At 49.2% G+C, this 15865-nt stretch overlaps 3 protein-coding genes across 3 annotated transcripts; 2 read left to right on the plus strand and 1 right to left on the minus strand.

The window, feature by feature from the left end:
- Positions 1-1549: 1549 nt before the first annotated feature.
- Positions 1550-3323, plus strand: HD556DRAFT_1404049 (Lactonase, 7-bladed beta-propeller-domain-containing protein). Its single transcript, XM_041303909.1, has 3 exons — positions 1550-2159; positions 2228-2531; positions 2580-3323. Exons 1-3 carry the CDS (start codon positions 1836-1838, stop codon positions 3053-3055), a joined length of 1104 nt encoding a protein of 367 aa, XP_041155590.1. The 5' UTR covers positions 1550-1835; the 3' UTR covers positions 3056-3323.
- Positions 3324-3972: 649 nt separating this feature from the next.
- On the minus strand, positions 3973-6156 carry HD556DRAFT_1312101 (uncharacterized protein; the record flags this gene model as incomplete). The annotated part of the gene is made up of 8 exons (XM_041300619.1): positions 3973-4099; positions 4154-4329; positions 4380-4547; positions 4606-4770; positions 4820-5374; positions 5439-5690; positions 5752-5918; positions 5979-6156. 8 exons carry the CDS (start codon positions 6154-6156, stop codon positions 3973-3975), a joined length of 1788 nt encoding a protein of 595 aa, XP_041155591.1.
- A 287-nt stretch (positions 6157-6443) lies between these two features.
- HD556DRAFT_1245365 (uncharacterized protein) lies at positions 6444-9572 on the plus strand (the record flags this gene model as incomplete). Its single annotated transcript, XM_041298526.1, has 4 exons — positions 6444-7031; positions 7086-7406; positions 7465-9169; positions 9220-9572. The coding sequence occupies 4 exons, from the start codon at positions 6444-6446 to the stop codon at positions 9570-9572; spliced, it is 2967 nt and encodes a 988-aa protein (XP_041155592.1).
- Positions 9573-15865: the final 6293 nt, after the last annotated feature.

Genomic DNA, 15865 nt, shown 5'->3' on the forward strand with positions numbered 1-15865 from the left:
TTCCAGCACTCAGCCCCGACGATGTGTGTTACTTTCTCCATAGACGGCAAGCACATCCTCAGTGGAGGTGAAGACAAGATAATCTCAGAGTGGGCAGTACCTGATGACGCTAATTCAAAGGTATGTTTTCATCATTGACTCTAGTAGCGCGATTCGAGCATGCTTCTACAGGTCTTCATCACCACCATAGCCGCTCGTGCCATCTGCAGGAAACCGGCCTGGAGACAAGCTAAACAGTCTGGGACTTCGGCACCTCCGAGCGGAGTTTAAACTCCGCTCGATGTTTCAAACGGCCATGCCAATCAGTCCCGCCAACGCTCCAGCCGCTGCCGCCTAACATTTCACCGGAATACTCCATGTTCGTGCCCCGCCTCAACTCTTCCCGCCGTTCTCCTTGCTCGCCCATAATTTCGCATGAGGGATCATTACATAATGGTTCAGAATGGCCATGTTGCGTTGGTAGAGGAACTTGCAAACATACTATCAACCTAGGGATTCATACCAAATTCATACTATGCGCTTGTTAAAAATCCATCATCCAGTGTGATCCGTAACCGTTATAACATCACTGCCACAAAAGTAAGCATAATCGTCAAACTTATCCATACTTCTCAGACTTCTTCAGGTAACGCACAACACGTCTTGGAGAGAGCGAACATCTCTGTCGTGTGACGTGTCTGCAAATAAGCCAACAATTATATCGTCCATGTTGTTGGTGCAACTAATGTCGTCTGCGTAGATGATCTCCATGACTTCGATGCCCGGTCTATTGTCAGGGTGAGAGAATCATTCACTGTCAACCTCTGATCACGTTCACAGTTGGTAAGTCTCTTCATTTCATTTGAGTCCTGCTCAACAATGACAAGTACTGTTCATTCATTGACAGTGTGTCAGTATGTTATCCGTCTACAGGATCCCAGTGCAGTCTGGGACTGTACAACTCGGAGTAGGTAACTTCTGAAGCTGAGCAGGTGCGTGGGTTTTCCAACACTATAGCTATCACGGATCGAACTCATGTATTCAATGCTGAAGGTACTACCGTTAAGAATGAAACGGCAAGAAACATCGACATTTTTAAACAACGAAAGTTAATTCAGCGCTGAATCGGCAGATATCACAAAAACTATCTAACTAGGAGATTCTGCAAATCCGCGCTTTGTGGAAAATTTCATGTGGCATATGATAGTTAGGACTCAGGATCGTTGCCCCTCTGTAAGACATCTTGCAATATAAGGGCCAGTGATGATTCCCTCCTCACTTTGAATTGATGTCTTTGGCGGTGGCTCGCTGGTGGTAAGCCCTCGTGCGAATATTAATGCCTGGCAGGCCCCTATTTTTCTCCTTTTGCCCTCCACGATTCTCTACAATGTCTAGGTCCCGAGGTCATCCTCTCAATTCACTTGACGCGTTTTGTGGCAAGTCCTTATACTCGATGTATTGTACAGTATTGTGAATTACAATAAGAAGCGTCTGTGCACTATGTTTACCGTCATCTTTTCCTCATCTTCTGTTGCAAACAGCGAATGTGCGTAGGTCATGCTTAAGTACGGCGTGAGCAGGTGGAGTGAATTGCTTCCGCGGGATCAAACGTTCTAGGTCCACGGGATCAACAAGTGCTCCCAATTTCCAAATGCCTATGATCTCATCACACAAAACCGGGCCGCCGGTGACGACACTACCACCATCTCTGAGTGCGCGGACAATTAATGTCGGCCTCCGAACATTGTCCCGTTCGAGCGACAAAATACCGTATATCACGTTGGTAAAACATGAAATCCCACAGTTTGTTAGTCCTCTTTATCAACGATCTACCGTGACCTGTAAACGAGACAACCATGGCACCGCTCACGATCTTTGTCGCTTCATACGCTGACTCCATCTACACGTTGTCCTTTGATCCAGTACCGTCGACAGGATCTCCGACTCTTAATCTTCTGGCTCGAACAATCGTCGGCCACCGTCCGTCATGGATCGCATTTCATCCGTCCGATAAATCCCTCATATTTACAGGGCTCGAACAGGCAGATGGAGAGGTTGCCGTGATCAAGTATGGCAGGGGTGGAACCATCAAAGAAGGAGAAGTGGTGGCCAGGGCCAAGAGTGGTGGTGCAGACCCTTGCCACCTTCTTGTCGCAGAGGACGAGCTTATCATTGGAAATGTAAGTCTCCAAAACGTCGGCTCTACCTATCCTAATGTTCCCTTTCTTGCATCCGCGTCTGCATCTAGTACTCCTCGGGCACAATCGCGACCCTTCCGATATCAACATCCGCACCTTACATACTCTCACCACACCCATGGACGCTTTCGATGCCGTTTGAGCATGTAGGTCGGAACAAAACTCGTCAATCTTCATCTCACCCCCATCAAGTCATCTTCAATCCACTGAGCCAAACAGAGAAAGAGCTCCTTGTCCCGGATTTAGGTACAGATAAAGTCTGGAGACTCACCAAACGAAGCGATGGCAAGTGGTCCTTTCGCGGTCACATTGACTTTGAAGCAGGGGGTGGTCCACGACATGTCGCAGCTCGAGGTGTGTCACTAACTTCTACTCTTGAAACCTTGTTGATTGTTATAACAGGAAATACCCTTTACACGCTACTGGAGCTCACCTTAAAGCTTGCTGTGCATACTTTCCCTCCGCTTCCGGCGACCCCTACTCCTCTTACATCTCTGTTCACACTTTCTGCATTACCGATACCGGATACCATGTCGGCAGCGGAAATTCTGCTACCCGAACCCAACGCATCCTTCCCTGAAACATTCATCTACACATCGAACAGAAACGACCCTCATTCAGAGGGTGACACTATTGCAATCTTCTCTCTCGCCGCCGGAGAGGGTCAGCCAGAGCTTGTGAACGAAGTGCGTACGGGGCTAATTCATGTCCGGGGAATGGTGTTTGGAGGTGATGAAGATAAGTATCTGGTTGTAGGTGGTGTGGAAGGTGGCGGAGTGAAGGTATTTGAGAGGATTGATGGTGGCAAGGGACTCCAAGAAATCGCGAAGCTCGGTGAAGACGTCGTAGGACGTCCCACCGGCTTTTTGTGGTACTGAGAAGTCACGATGTGAACCGGTGGACATACATCTGCTCGCCAGCTGGAGTGTAGCATTTATGGGTGTCTGTCACATTAGGTCGAGGATACCAGTTGTATAGTATGCTTGCTTGTAGTGTCCGATCGAACCGGCTATCAGGGACTCGTACTATGATATGATTACAACATACAGGATACAGGTAGTACAGTACACTTTTTCATAACGCATGGCGTCGGGACCCTCCCAGGCTATGCATTATCACCCCTTATGCATTACCAAGTTGTGTGACATATGTGACACATTGTGATGCCATGTGACCTCCCTCAAGAGTGTGACAGCTGAGAGCGGTACAAAACATATCATTTTCTATTTACCGCCGAAGTACGAATCTATTGTTGTCTGCTTTGCTCCGTGAATGTCCTCTCTGCGCACACAAGCCCGAAATGCCCGCAGCCGTTTTGAGAGATCAAATGAGAGCTCGAGTTCACCAAATTGAAGGCAAGCATCTTCGAGTTGCTGGCACAGCGTGAATACTTGTGTGAAAGTGTACTCCGGCGTCGCGTTTTCATCTTCGTCGCCGTCCTCGCCATCTGAATCCACCTCCATGATATCCCCCCTTTTAATTGCCATTTGTCGTTGAACTTCCTCGACAATCTCGTTGTCCCCACATCAGGAAATTGCGCGATACCTATGCGGACCTATGTATCCTACGTAGATCGTCTATGTCGTTAGGTAAATACCCACTATGTAGCTACTTCATAGGCACACTTGTACACTGTGTGACCTATGTAGGCAGCGTATTTAGCGTACACACACCAAATACACAGGACTAGATAGGCCGGGTAGCGCTCGTATCACACATCCTCCCGCGCGATGCAAAATAGAATGACACGGGCACCAATATCATTGCATTCAAACACTGTAACTAGTTGCAGTAGCTAATACTCGTCGTCCGACTCAACACGCCCATCCCATTCTGCCGCTGCCGCTGCGAATTCGTCAGTTGAGAAGTTCTCTGATGTACCACCCACTCTAACTGCATCCTCGGGAACATTTGCATGGCGCCTGTGTCCGTCTATCAGCAGGAGTAACAAATATCAAGCTTGTTGGATCACATACCGAGCATGTTTCAGAAGCCTCTTGCAAATCTTGGGCAAAATGTCTGCATGTCTCGTACCCTCATCAAAGTCGACTAGCATTTTGTAGTAAGTCTCGAAGATGGCAGCATAGCGCTCTTTGTAGAAGCGTGATTCAATCTTGGTGCCGGTGGTCCACTCCACCACACAAGCCTCGATCTATGATAGCCAATTAGTCATGAGATCAAGCCTAGTCACCGAACACTCACCCCAGTAAGGACTGCCGCAATGATACCCAAACTCGCCCCACCAGTAGTAGTGTCCTTGAAGTAGCTTGACAGCGTGGCACCCAACGAGTTCTTCCTATCATAGCACCATTTGGTGATGCCCTTGAGGATGATGTCCGCTTCAAATAGACCTTTGCCTGCTTCGCGGTTCTGTTAGTTCATAGTCAGTTCACACCACCGAACACAAAGAATGTATGTGTATGGTCACCTTGCATGTGAAGAGCTTGCGATTTCCAAGGAGAGTGGATGTGAGCTCTGCATTGAATCTGATGGCCTCTGGAGTTTTGTCGTTTTTGAAACCAAACTCTGTCTCAACCAGTGCTCGCAGAGCAGTCTTGAGGTCACTGCGTAAATTAGAGCCACGTTCTGTGATCTATACATATCATTGGAGCGAGTCATAGCAATCAGAACAAAAAACTTACCAACTTATAAGCATCCTCATCATAATCAATCCGAACACCTTGAGAACGACAAGCTGCCGCCCATGCTTGGCCAGACCAGTCGCGTGCCTCTATATCATTAGGATAAATTGTTGTATTGGCGAGAATTGATTGATAATGTCCGACTGCAAGATGGATCGTTGATGCATAGAGTTTGTCGAAGTCAGCTGATCGCACACGCCCCCAAGTACCGCCCTCGCCCATCTTGACTTTTTTGACGAGTTGGAGTCCCTCAATGGTAGTGAGCGCAGGATGGCCTGCACGTTTGATTCCAGCTGTTGCAAGCAGGGGCTGTCTGGAAGGTGTAAGCGCATGGACACGAGGGTGCTGCAATGCAGGAGACTCAGACTCGGCACGACTGTACATCAACAACTCTCTGGTACTACTATGCCCTCGCCCTGAGTTCACCAGCCGTCTTGAAAGTGATTCGGATGGAGATGACATGTCAGCGTACTCCCCTGGCCACTCTGTATCATGCCCAACTCTCAGGTGGTCGGTTGGTGGCACATAGGGCTGTCCATTTTGCTGAGGTGTAGCCTAACACCATGTAATGTTAGGCTCGAAGCTTGATCAAAGTAGTAGCAAAGATAAAAATACTAACCAGCTGTGAATAAACATGGTCCTGAGACCCATGATCAGGCAAGAGTGTTGGATCAATCATGTCGTCAGATGGCCGCACATGTCTTAATAGTGCAGGGTCAATAACATTATCAGATGGCTGCACACGTCTCACTGGTGCTGAGGGAATGTGAGTGGTCCGCTGAGTGAGCCGCGGGGGTAGAGTCGGTGGTACCGGTGGTAGAGTGGGCATTGGCTTATGTGTCGCACTTGGCTGCACAGCTCTGAACGTGAACTACATGAGTGGGGACTATCTTTCAGGAAACACCATAAAACACCAATAGCAGAACACATACCACGTCTTGTTCAAGATCTGAATCTTCTTGTTCAGACTCTGGGTCCAAACGAGACTCCGAATCCAAAGGCTGAAATCCATTGATCTCTTCGAGTGCCTGCCTGTTTCTGAGGGCTTGATGGACATATCTATTGATTTTCCTTGCCTGCTTTTCATTTGAGGTGTCCTCTGCATGTTGATGGTGAGTAAGGATGCATGGCTGAGTCACTCCAATAGATGAAACATTACCTTGAGCTTGTTTCTTGGTGGTATTACGACGTACACGCATGTTGCGGGTATCACCAGCGTCATACTGCTCCGGTATGTTGAAGTTTTGCTGCAGATCAGTGGCTTGATTGTCGATATCACCACGATTGGTGGGGACAGGACCACCCTGCACTTTTTTCTTGTGGCCGCGGGAAGACATCAAAGTCAAGAAATGACTGTGATCACAAGAGAAAAAAACAGATCAGTTGGATAACCCATCCATGGGAGGATGCGGGACAGGTCCAAACCTTAACCTGACATGACAGAGAGAGACAAGTCGACCCCTGGTGTCCTCGGAAAGGAACGGGAACCTTTTCGGCGAGGATCGAAAGAGCCAACGATCAATATGATGTGCGGGGAAGAGCCAAGATCGAAAGAGCAAATGATAAAAATTTGACACAATTGTCAGTATTGGCCAGCTTCAGACCGAGAGGCACTTACTTCAACATGCCTACATGCAAAGATTGTGGCCAATGGGTCCTGACCACATCCGGACTTAACAAGCACATTACAAGGTCCCCAAGTTGTTGCACAAAGTGGCTTGAACGACTCCAAAATTTCAGTGTCAATGTATTTGATCTTGGTGGGGGGTTTGCAGAACCCCAGCAGGATGATAGCAGTGATGACGGTCTAGAAGACAACAATATGGCCAATGAATTCAATGATATTCCAGAGCAAGACTCCGAAAACTTACCTCCTCCTCCTCCTCCTCCTCCTCCTCCTCCTCCTCCTCCTCCTCCTCCTCCTCCTCCTCCTCCTCTTCGTCAACATCAAGTCCAAGTCGAGGTAGAAGAGCCTGAGGTACCTGGCAATGCATGTTGGATTGATTCCTACCCTGTGGAGGCTTCAGCAGGTGTGCCTTCAACGGATGAGGAGAATGTACCCACCAAGTTCCACAGGATCCAAGCTGAATTAGAAAACGGCGATGATGGGATGTGGGGACCATTTCAGGATGAAGATGAGTGGGAGCTTGGAAAGTGGCTGATACAGAATGTGGGGCAGACTCAGACCGACAAGTTTCTGAAACTGCCGATTGTAAGTGATGTTCATTGATGGTGTTTGCATGGCTCAAAGGAATTCCTTACCAAGATCAAGGACCGGACCGGACCCTCATATACATCCAACAAGTCCTTCTTGAAGAAGATTGATCGGCTTCCCACAAAAGGCCCTGACTGGCATTGTGACCTCATCAAGGTCGCGGGAGATGTGCTTGACGGGGATGGGGAAATGTTGACAACGGACTTGGAGCTATGGCGCCGCGATCCAGTGGAATGCATTCGCGAACTCATCGGAAATCCTGCCTTCAAGGATGTGATGGCCTTTGCACCCGAACGAGCCTACGAAGATCGTCAGGGCAAGGTTCATATATACGATGAGATGTGGACTTGTGATTGGTGGTGGGACATGCAGGTGAGTCTCAAATTATATTCGAAGCCAAGCTTACTACTAATCAACGACTATTCTACAGGGCAAACTACCACCAGGTACCACGATAGCACCTGTCATTCTCGCATCTGACAAGACAAGTCTGTCTCAGTTTCATGGAGACAAATCAGCATGGCCCGTCTATCTCACCATTGGCAACATTGAGAAGTCGACTTGTCGAAAACCGCGGATGCATGCCACTATCTTAGTCGGTTACTTGCCTGTTGCCAAGCTGGACTGCTTTAGCAAAGGCACTCGGTCAGTTGCAGGTTACCGACTGTTTCATGAGTGCATGCGCCGTCTGTTGGAACCCTTGATTGCTGCTGGACATGTGGGAGTTGACATGGTCTGTGCTGATGGCAGAGTGCGTCGAGTGCATCCTATCCTAGCGGCTTATGTTGCAGATCACCCTGAGCAGTGCCTTGTGGCATGCACAAAAGAGAGTTTTTGCCCCAAGTGCCATGTTCATCGTGACGATCGAGGCGAACCTCTTGACTCCCTTCTCCGTGACCCAGATCGGACGATGACTATACTAGAGCACAAGCGTTCTGGCCGGAGAGTAGCAGCTTATACTCGAGAAGGCCTACATCCTGTTTACCGTCCATTCTGGGCAGATCTTCCTCACACCAACATCTTCGCTAGTGTGACACCGGACATTTTACATCAACGCCATAAAGGAGTCTTCCATGACCATCTTCTCAAGTGGTGTACTGAGATTGCGGGGGAAGAGCAGATTGACGAACGATATCGCACAATGACCAACTACCCTGGCCTTCACTATTTCTCCAAAGGGATTTCACTCGTGTCTCAGTGGACAGGAACAGAGCACCGTGAAATGCAACGAGTCTTTCTTGTTGTCCTTGCAGGCACAGTACAGCCTTCGGTATTTCGTGCAGCGCGTGCAGTGCTTGATTTCATATTCTATGCTCAGTTTCATTCTCACACCTCTCAGACTCTAGACGTGCTCCAAAATGCGCTGGACGAGTTCCATGCACATAAGCACATTTTCAAGGATCTCGGAGTGCACAACGATTTCAATATTCCGAAGCTCCATTCAATGTTACATTATGTCGACTCAATAAAATCACGCGGTTCTGCAGATGGGTTCAACACTGAGTTCCCGGAACGTTTGCATATCGATTTTGCCAAAAATGCATACCGTGCAACCAACAAGCGAGACTATGTAGTGCAGATGACTAAATGGTTGATGAGGCAGGAGATGGTTGACCAGTTCTCCACTTACCTTGACTGGCGTTTGGAGAGATTCGAGGAGCCGCAAACTGGTGGAGACGAGGAAGATGAAGATAACGAGAATGATGCCCCGAATGATGAAGCTACAAGTATTCAGCCTGTGAACGATGACTCGCAACCCAATGACCAGGCCATCAGTGCACAGTCGCCAATACACATCCTATCGGCTCGTCCTTCGTTCAAGGCATTGACTATTGCTACAATCACGCACACATTCGGTGCTCTGAATTCCTTGCCAGCGCTGTCACAATATCTTCGCATTGCTGCTCCAAATGGACCTATTGTCAGTGAATGGGATTGTTTTGAGGGTTATCGGCGGCTTTCCATCCCATATATGAAGCTGCCCGCGATTCACATGTCAAAAGGTCTCGATCGCATTCGCGCATCTCCCCCCACTGCACAAGCAGGTCGTTCATCTGTGACTGTCAGAAAATTTGACACTGTGCTTGTACGTGTTGGGGGAGACAATGCGCACACTCAAGGGACTGCATTGGAAGGTCCGTAATCACTCATATACAAAATTTGGACTTACACTCACATGTACTAGGTCTTCAAATCGCGCAGCTTCGATTGATTTTTGAGATCCCGCGTCACCTGAGAGTGGTTGGACAACCGCATCGACTAGCCTATGTTGAATGGTTCCAACCTTTTCGTGCACGAGACGAATTATTTCACATGCATGCTGTTTCTCGTTCTTATGCTGGTCGTGTGCCCCGCTCGAGTGTAATCCCTGTGTCCGATATTGTTCACAGCTGTCACCTCATTCCGAAATTCGGTACTCAAGTGGACAAGAGTTGGGCTGCTGCGCATGTGTTGGACAGTTGTAAGACATTCTACCTTAATTCATGGATAGATATGTACACTTTTTACAAATTTCGCAACACGTCAATGTTAAACTAATTTGGTGATTCCGTGTGCCACAAGTTGCACTTCTAAGAGCTGTGCTTTCCGAGCCTCTTCGCAATGTCTCGCTTCTGCATCCCAACGCTCTGCAACAAGTCTACGCATGTAATTCTGTGAGACGGTGAGAGGGGCTGGCGTTTGGTGGTGAGGATGGACAGGTGTTGTTGGAACTAGAGAAGTCGAAGTTTCATGGTAGGGGGGTACAGGCGTGTGAGGAATCACGGTGGCAGCAGGGAAGTCGGTGAAATTGAGTGGAGGATGGCCTGGCGAGATGTTTCGCAGGAGGTTCTGGACTGCCTCCAAGGGAATCCGCCTGTTGAGTTCTCGTTTGGGCCTGCAAGAATGTGAGCAGGGGTACCGTGGTACTAAAACGACACACCTTTTGATAGGTGACTCTTAGACACGGTCCGGAGACTGGGAACGAACACTACGAAATTAAGGTCAGAAACTGGTGAGACGCAGCCAGCATGATGGCAGTCCTTACCGCTTGGCAGTGTTTGCCAGTGGTGAGTTCACTGCCAGCAGTGGGAAATTTTCTTGGTCCGAATACTTTGGCTTTTGAGTACTGAAAGCTGGTTTGTGAGTGTCATGGCACGGGCGCGTGAGGCTTACCTTGCGAAAACCATTGAACAGGTGGCGTGCACAAGAGCTCAGAGGATCGAGATTGAGATTGAGAAAAAAACAAAGGCACAGTGCATAATTTATCTTGTTGAATTATTTGGCTTTCATTGGTGTATATGAGGGCTACATGTCCTACGAGGTGTATATAGGATGGCACGGTCTATGTAGGTGGCTGTGGGTAGCACGTGCCTACATGTTTCCAGGTGGCACCTGGAAACTCGTAATCATGATCACTAACTTCCCTCTCTTCAACAGGGTCCAAAAGCTCTTCGATTGTGGGCAGCTCGCCAATAATTCGGTTACAAGACTTCAGGACCGCCAACTGAATCCATGAGTTCAATCTCGAGGGTTGTAACTTGGGTGGGTATCTTTGGACGTGCTGGAATTTATTGGACATGCGAGAGGAGAACAAAGACAAATTTTGACACCGCTATGCACTTTAGATAGTCTAAACTACATTAGTTTAGGTGCTGACAGTGACTGATGCTGACCCGAACACGGCCTCATAATGCATAAATCAGCCTGGAGGCTTATGCGTTTCGCATGCATATTGCCCGCGTCCCACAATGGGACCTATTGGACGCAGAACAATCTGATGTGTCCGAAGAATCCGAGAACGGGACAATCAGGAAGGAGCATAGTACGAGCGCATCCCAAATGAGCAGAACGAGCGACGCCTGACGTCGGCTCGTACGTTTCAATATATTGCTAAAATTTCATTCCTATTTCGTCCGCACATAAAGTGATTCGTATTTCGTAGGAACATCTCAGTCCGTTTTCAAGAGACTGAGATGTGAGTACATAGTTCTACCTAATGTTTACAAAACTAACAAGACCTAGATACTTTGTCGTTCTAGGTACATACAATGTTAGAGTCCGTTTTCAAGAGACTGAGATATACTTTGTTGTTCTAGCTTCGTCCTGACTCGTCCGCTCGCCTTAGAACTCAATAGGTTATGAGCCCTGACACGACCATGGACTCCGCGCTCCCCAGTACCAATTCCGCATTGTTTAACGTCCCCAAACTAGCTGAAGACGGCAGTAACTGGATTACCTATAAGGAGCGGATGCTCACTGCAATTGGTGCCCGAGGTTTGATGTGTTACGTTGACGGCCGTGCAATAAAACCTGTCCCATTCAAAGTTGATGCGAAGACACGCGCGGTCTCGAAGCCTGATGGCTCGATACCTACGCAAAAGGAGATGGATGAGCTGGACGCGAAGATCGATGAGTATTTTCAAAAGGACTCACTCGTGAAGCAGCAGATTTTCAGCACGATCACAGATCGGCTGTTACTGCAAGTGCAGAAGCTCGAGGGCGCTGCACAGATCTGGGAGGAGATCCGCGATATTCATGAAGGCAAGACCGAGCTGGTCCAGATTGACCTTTGTCGACGTCTGCAGGATCTTAGATGCGACGAGAGCACGGATGCTAAGGCTCACCTCAGTGAGCTCCTGCGCCTACGCGAGTCCCTAGCGGGGATGGGAGCTGATGTTGAGGACCGTGACTTTTACGCCATAATAATAGGCTCCCTTCCCAAATCATATAGACCCCTCCTGTCCTCCATAAATGCAGCCGCCAAGGTGACCCAGAAGCCAATCAGCCCCTATGAACTCATCAGTGTTGTCAGCGAGGAGTATGAGCATCGAATGCTTACCGAGCGACGTCCTGGAAGGAAGGGAGGCAACTCTGCCCTATCCGCAAGGACCACCAACAATAAGCCCCGCAGCTCGAACAACATGAATACAGCCTCTTCGGATATTACATGCTTTAATTGCGACCGTAAAGGCCACTACAAGCAAGATTGCTGGAGGCCAGGTGGTGAGAAGGAGGGGCAAGGCCCTAAGCAAATGCAGCGCAGAAGTGGCCGTGCCCCAAAAGAAGGAGCCAACGCAGCGAAGCAGAGTAGCGCCCAGGATGAGTATGCATTCGCAACGTCAGACTTAACTGCCATCGCGAAAGACCTTGACGTACCTGTTGATCGCCGGGGAGCCATCATGGACTCTGGCACTACCTCTCATTTTTGCCCTGACCGTGCAAAATTCACAAACTACGTCTCCATCCCACCGCAGGATATACATACTGCAGATGGGTCAGCAGTCAGCGCGATAGGTCGTGGTGACGTCAGCATCGACTTACCACTGGGAGATAGGCGCACCTCTGTTGTCCTTAAAAGTGCTCTTTATGCGCCGAAATTGGCCTTCACTCTCATATCCACCAACAGAATCACTGCAGCGGGATTAGCCATTCATTTCGAGGGGAAAATGTGCAAAATACTCTCACCTGGACCCAAGCGCAAGGTAATTGCAGAAATCCCGCAGTTGGAAGGTCTCTACACCGTTGTCAGTAACCGACAAGAGCGCGTTGTAGAGACTCATGCCTCTCATGGTATGATATGGCACTTTTCACTAGGGAGTTCATTGCACGAACTTGCAGCACCATTCTGTGTGCTATCTGCAGCTATCCCTATATGAGGTGCAGCTTTCCCGCGCACCATTCCCGTGCTTCGCGATGTATATACGCGCGCGCTTTCCCGCGCTTGAGCACCCTATAGCGCCAGCCATCCGGAAGCATCCATCCACTGTCCACCAAGTTCTCTAGTGTGTATGTTTCCATTTCTCTTATCTGTGTATTGTTCCACCTTTATTTTTATCATGGACCCTTACTTACATATAGCTTTACATATCTTACTCGGTAGCGCTTCGGCTCCGCGTGACAGCGCTTAGGCGCCGTATATCAGCGCCAGCATTACATACTATTAGGAACTGGGGAACTTTCGAACTTTGGACTCTACCTCCCACTTACCCACTTACTACCTAGCAGAATATAGTTGCAATCTATTCCTTGGCACCTCGCACTCACATCTCTTGTTATTCATCATATCACCACTTAAGCAAACTCACACTTACTCTCACTTGTTTCCGCTCACGCGCGCGCGCGCTTCCCGCGCCTCGCACGTACCTTCGCTTTCCCGCGCCTCGCGCGTACCTGCGCGCTTTCCTGCGCTTCGCATTGGCCGACCAGTAGCGCCTTCAGCGCCTACTACCAGATCCTTGCTGCACTCGCTTCCCCTTTAGGGTCGAACGCACTTGTCGTCTCAGGTATAGCAGACTAGGCAACGCACGACCTTACAACATTCACAGATACAGTCTGGAGCATTGTTTTGTTCCTCTCTGTATTGTTGTTTCTACAGCGTGAACATCGCCAAAGGAAAACTTAGCCTTTACGATGCGCACCGTATCCTAGGGCACATATCACAATCCGCGGTTAAGCTGATGCTGGAAAAATGCCTGATAAAAGGGCTGGACATTGACGCTACAATGCCCCAACGGTTTTGCGAGGTCTGCGTCAAGGCAAAAGCCACGTGTCAATCCTACCCTGCAGAGTCAAAAGACCGGGCAACCACTTACACGGGTCTGATACACACTGACCTGTGGGGGCCAGCGCAAACGACCAGTATAGCTAGATCTTCGTACTATATCAGTTTCACGGATGATTTTTCCCGTGAAACTAAGGTCAAATTCCTAAAGGCGAAGAGCGAGGCACTCACAGCATTCCAAGAGTACGAGGCTAATCTCGTTCGACAACATCCAGGAGCACGCATTCAAAAGGGCATTGAACGAGAGCTTACCGTTCATGACTCCCCCCAACAAAATGGCATTGCTGAACACCTTAATCGAACCCTTGTGTCTCTTGCACGCGCTATGATCCTTGGCCGGGACCTCCCAAAATACCTATGGGCAGAGGCAGTCAACTATGCAGTATGGTTGAAGAATCGCGCACCTTCTAGGGCCATTCCTGGCAACACTCCCTACGAGCTCGTCCACAATGATAAACCGGATCTCGCCAATGTGCACGAGTTCGGCGAGAAGGTGTTTGTCCACCAGGCGGATGTAGGGAAACTTGAGGCAAGGGCGGAAGAGGCAATTTTTGTTGGCGTGGACGGGGAGAGCAAGGGGTACCGCATATATTGGCCTGGAAAGCGTAAGATCTCGGTTGAGAGAAACATCAGTTTTGCGCCTCTCACCGTGGACGTTGCTGCTGACATAGCGGCCGAGGGGGAGCACACGGTATCCGGCCAAGCGACACCAGCAACAGCAACACCCCCATCCCCAACACCGAAAGCGCCAACCACACCTCCAAGAACCCTCAACCTCCTACCAGAACCTCCAGCAGCACCACGGACCACCAGAGTGCGCCCCCCTCCAGGCTACTATAGCGCCCTAAATGAGGGGGAGAGCGCTAACGTTGCAGTAGAAACCCTAAACTGGGGAGAGGAAGAACAGTCAGTACATGGGGACGAAGAGTACGTCACTCACCAGTATGCCATGGCAGCGGTGCAGCCTGAGCCCATGTTGCAGCAGGCGCTGAACGGCCCAGACAGTGCAGAATGGCAAGAGGCCATTGATTATGAAATCAGTCAGTTGGAGAAACTCAGCACTTGGGAAGTTACCGACTTACCATGTGACGTAAACGTCATACCATGTCATTATGTTCTGGCCACCAAGCACGGACCGAACGGCGAAAAGCTTAAACTCCGGGCGCGCCTCGTTGCAAATGGTCAACAGCAGCAATATGGACTCGACTACTTCGACATGTTTGCACCCACCTGCAACATGGCCACCATCAGGACCGTCTTAGCGATGGCTGCGCAGTGCGACTGGGAAATCCACCAGGTGGACATCAAGAGCACTTACCTCTACGCAAACATCCAAGAGGACATCTATATGCGAGCGCCGCCAGGGTACCTGGGAGAGGGAGAGAAGCGAAAAGTGTTGAAGCTCAAGAGGAGCTTGCCAGGATTGAAGCAAGCAGGTTTTGAGTGGGCTGAGGAACTTGCTGGTGTATTCTCTAAGATTGGGTTCACGCGTTCGAAGGTTGACCAGGCCGTTGATTTTAAGCACGATGCGCAGGAACATACCGTCATCACGGTTTCCGTGGACGACATGGCCGTCACCTCGAACCACCTCTCCCACATCCAACAATTCAAAATCCACCTCCAACAATTCTTCAAAATATCTGACCTTGGCGAGCTCAACTGGCTCTTAGGCTTAAAGGTCACGCGCGACCGTGTCGCACGGACCATCACTCTATCCCAAAAGGCTTACGTTAATACCATCCTAGAGCGCTTCAACCTATCCAATGCAAAGACTGCGCAAACGCCTATGGATGCCAGCAGCCTCCTGTTACAGTAACATTTAGCCCCTATACTCATTTTCCTTTTACTTCCAAACGGGCCGTCCGTACTACGCTTATCTCTTATCACTTCCAAACGGGCCGTCCGTACCACGCTTATCCCTCATCATGCCTATCTCTTATCTTGACCAAGCGGGCTGTCCGCCTCTTTTTGCTTCTATCTTGATAACGCATTTACAAGCTCCGCTTGAACACTGGTATATAAACTTACCTACCTACGGTTGTATTCTTTACTTTAATCTACTGGGTTTTACCTGGAACATTGTCCTTCAGCAAGGTCTCCAACCTTGCTGCCTAAGAACCACTATTCTAAGGGAGTCAGCGACACTCGCCTTAGCCAGAACACTTGATCTCTCAATCGAGAGCAGACTTACGTCTATCTGGCATCCTGCCGATTGTCTACTCAGACAGAGATAGCTCGACTCATCCCAGTCGTAACAAAAGATTAAAGTCTTTATAACCTGAACCGTTGC

This window comes from Suillus plorans (assembly GCF_016647745.1).
Source record: "Suillus plorans strain S12 chromosome Unknown HD556scaffold_69, whole genome shotgun sequence".
NCBI classification, from domain to species: Eukaryota; Fungi; Basidiomycota; class Agaricomycetes; order Boletales; family Suillaceae; genus Suillus; species Suillus plorans.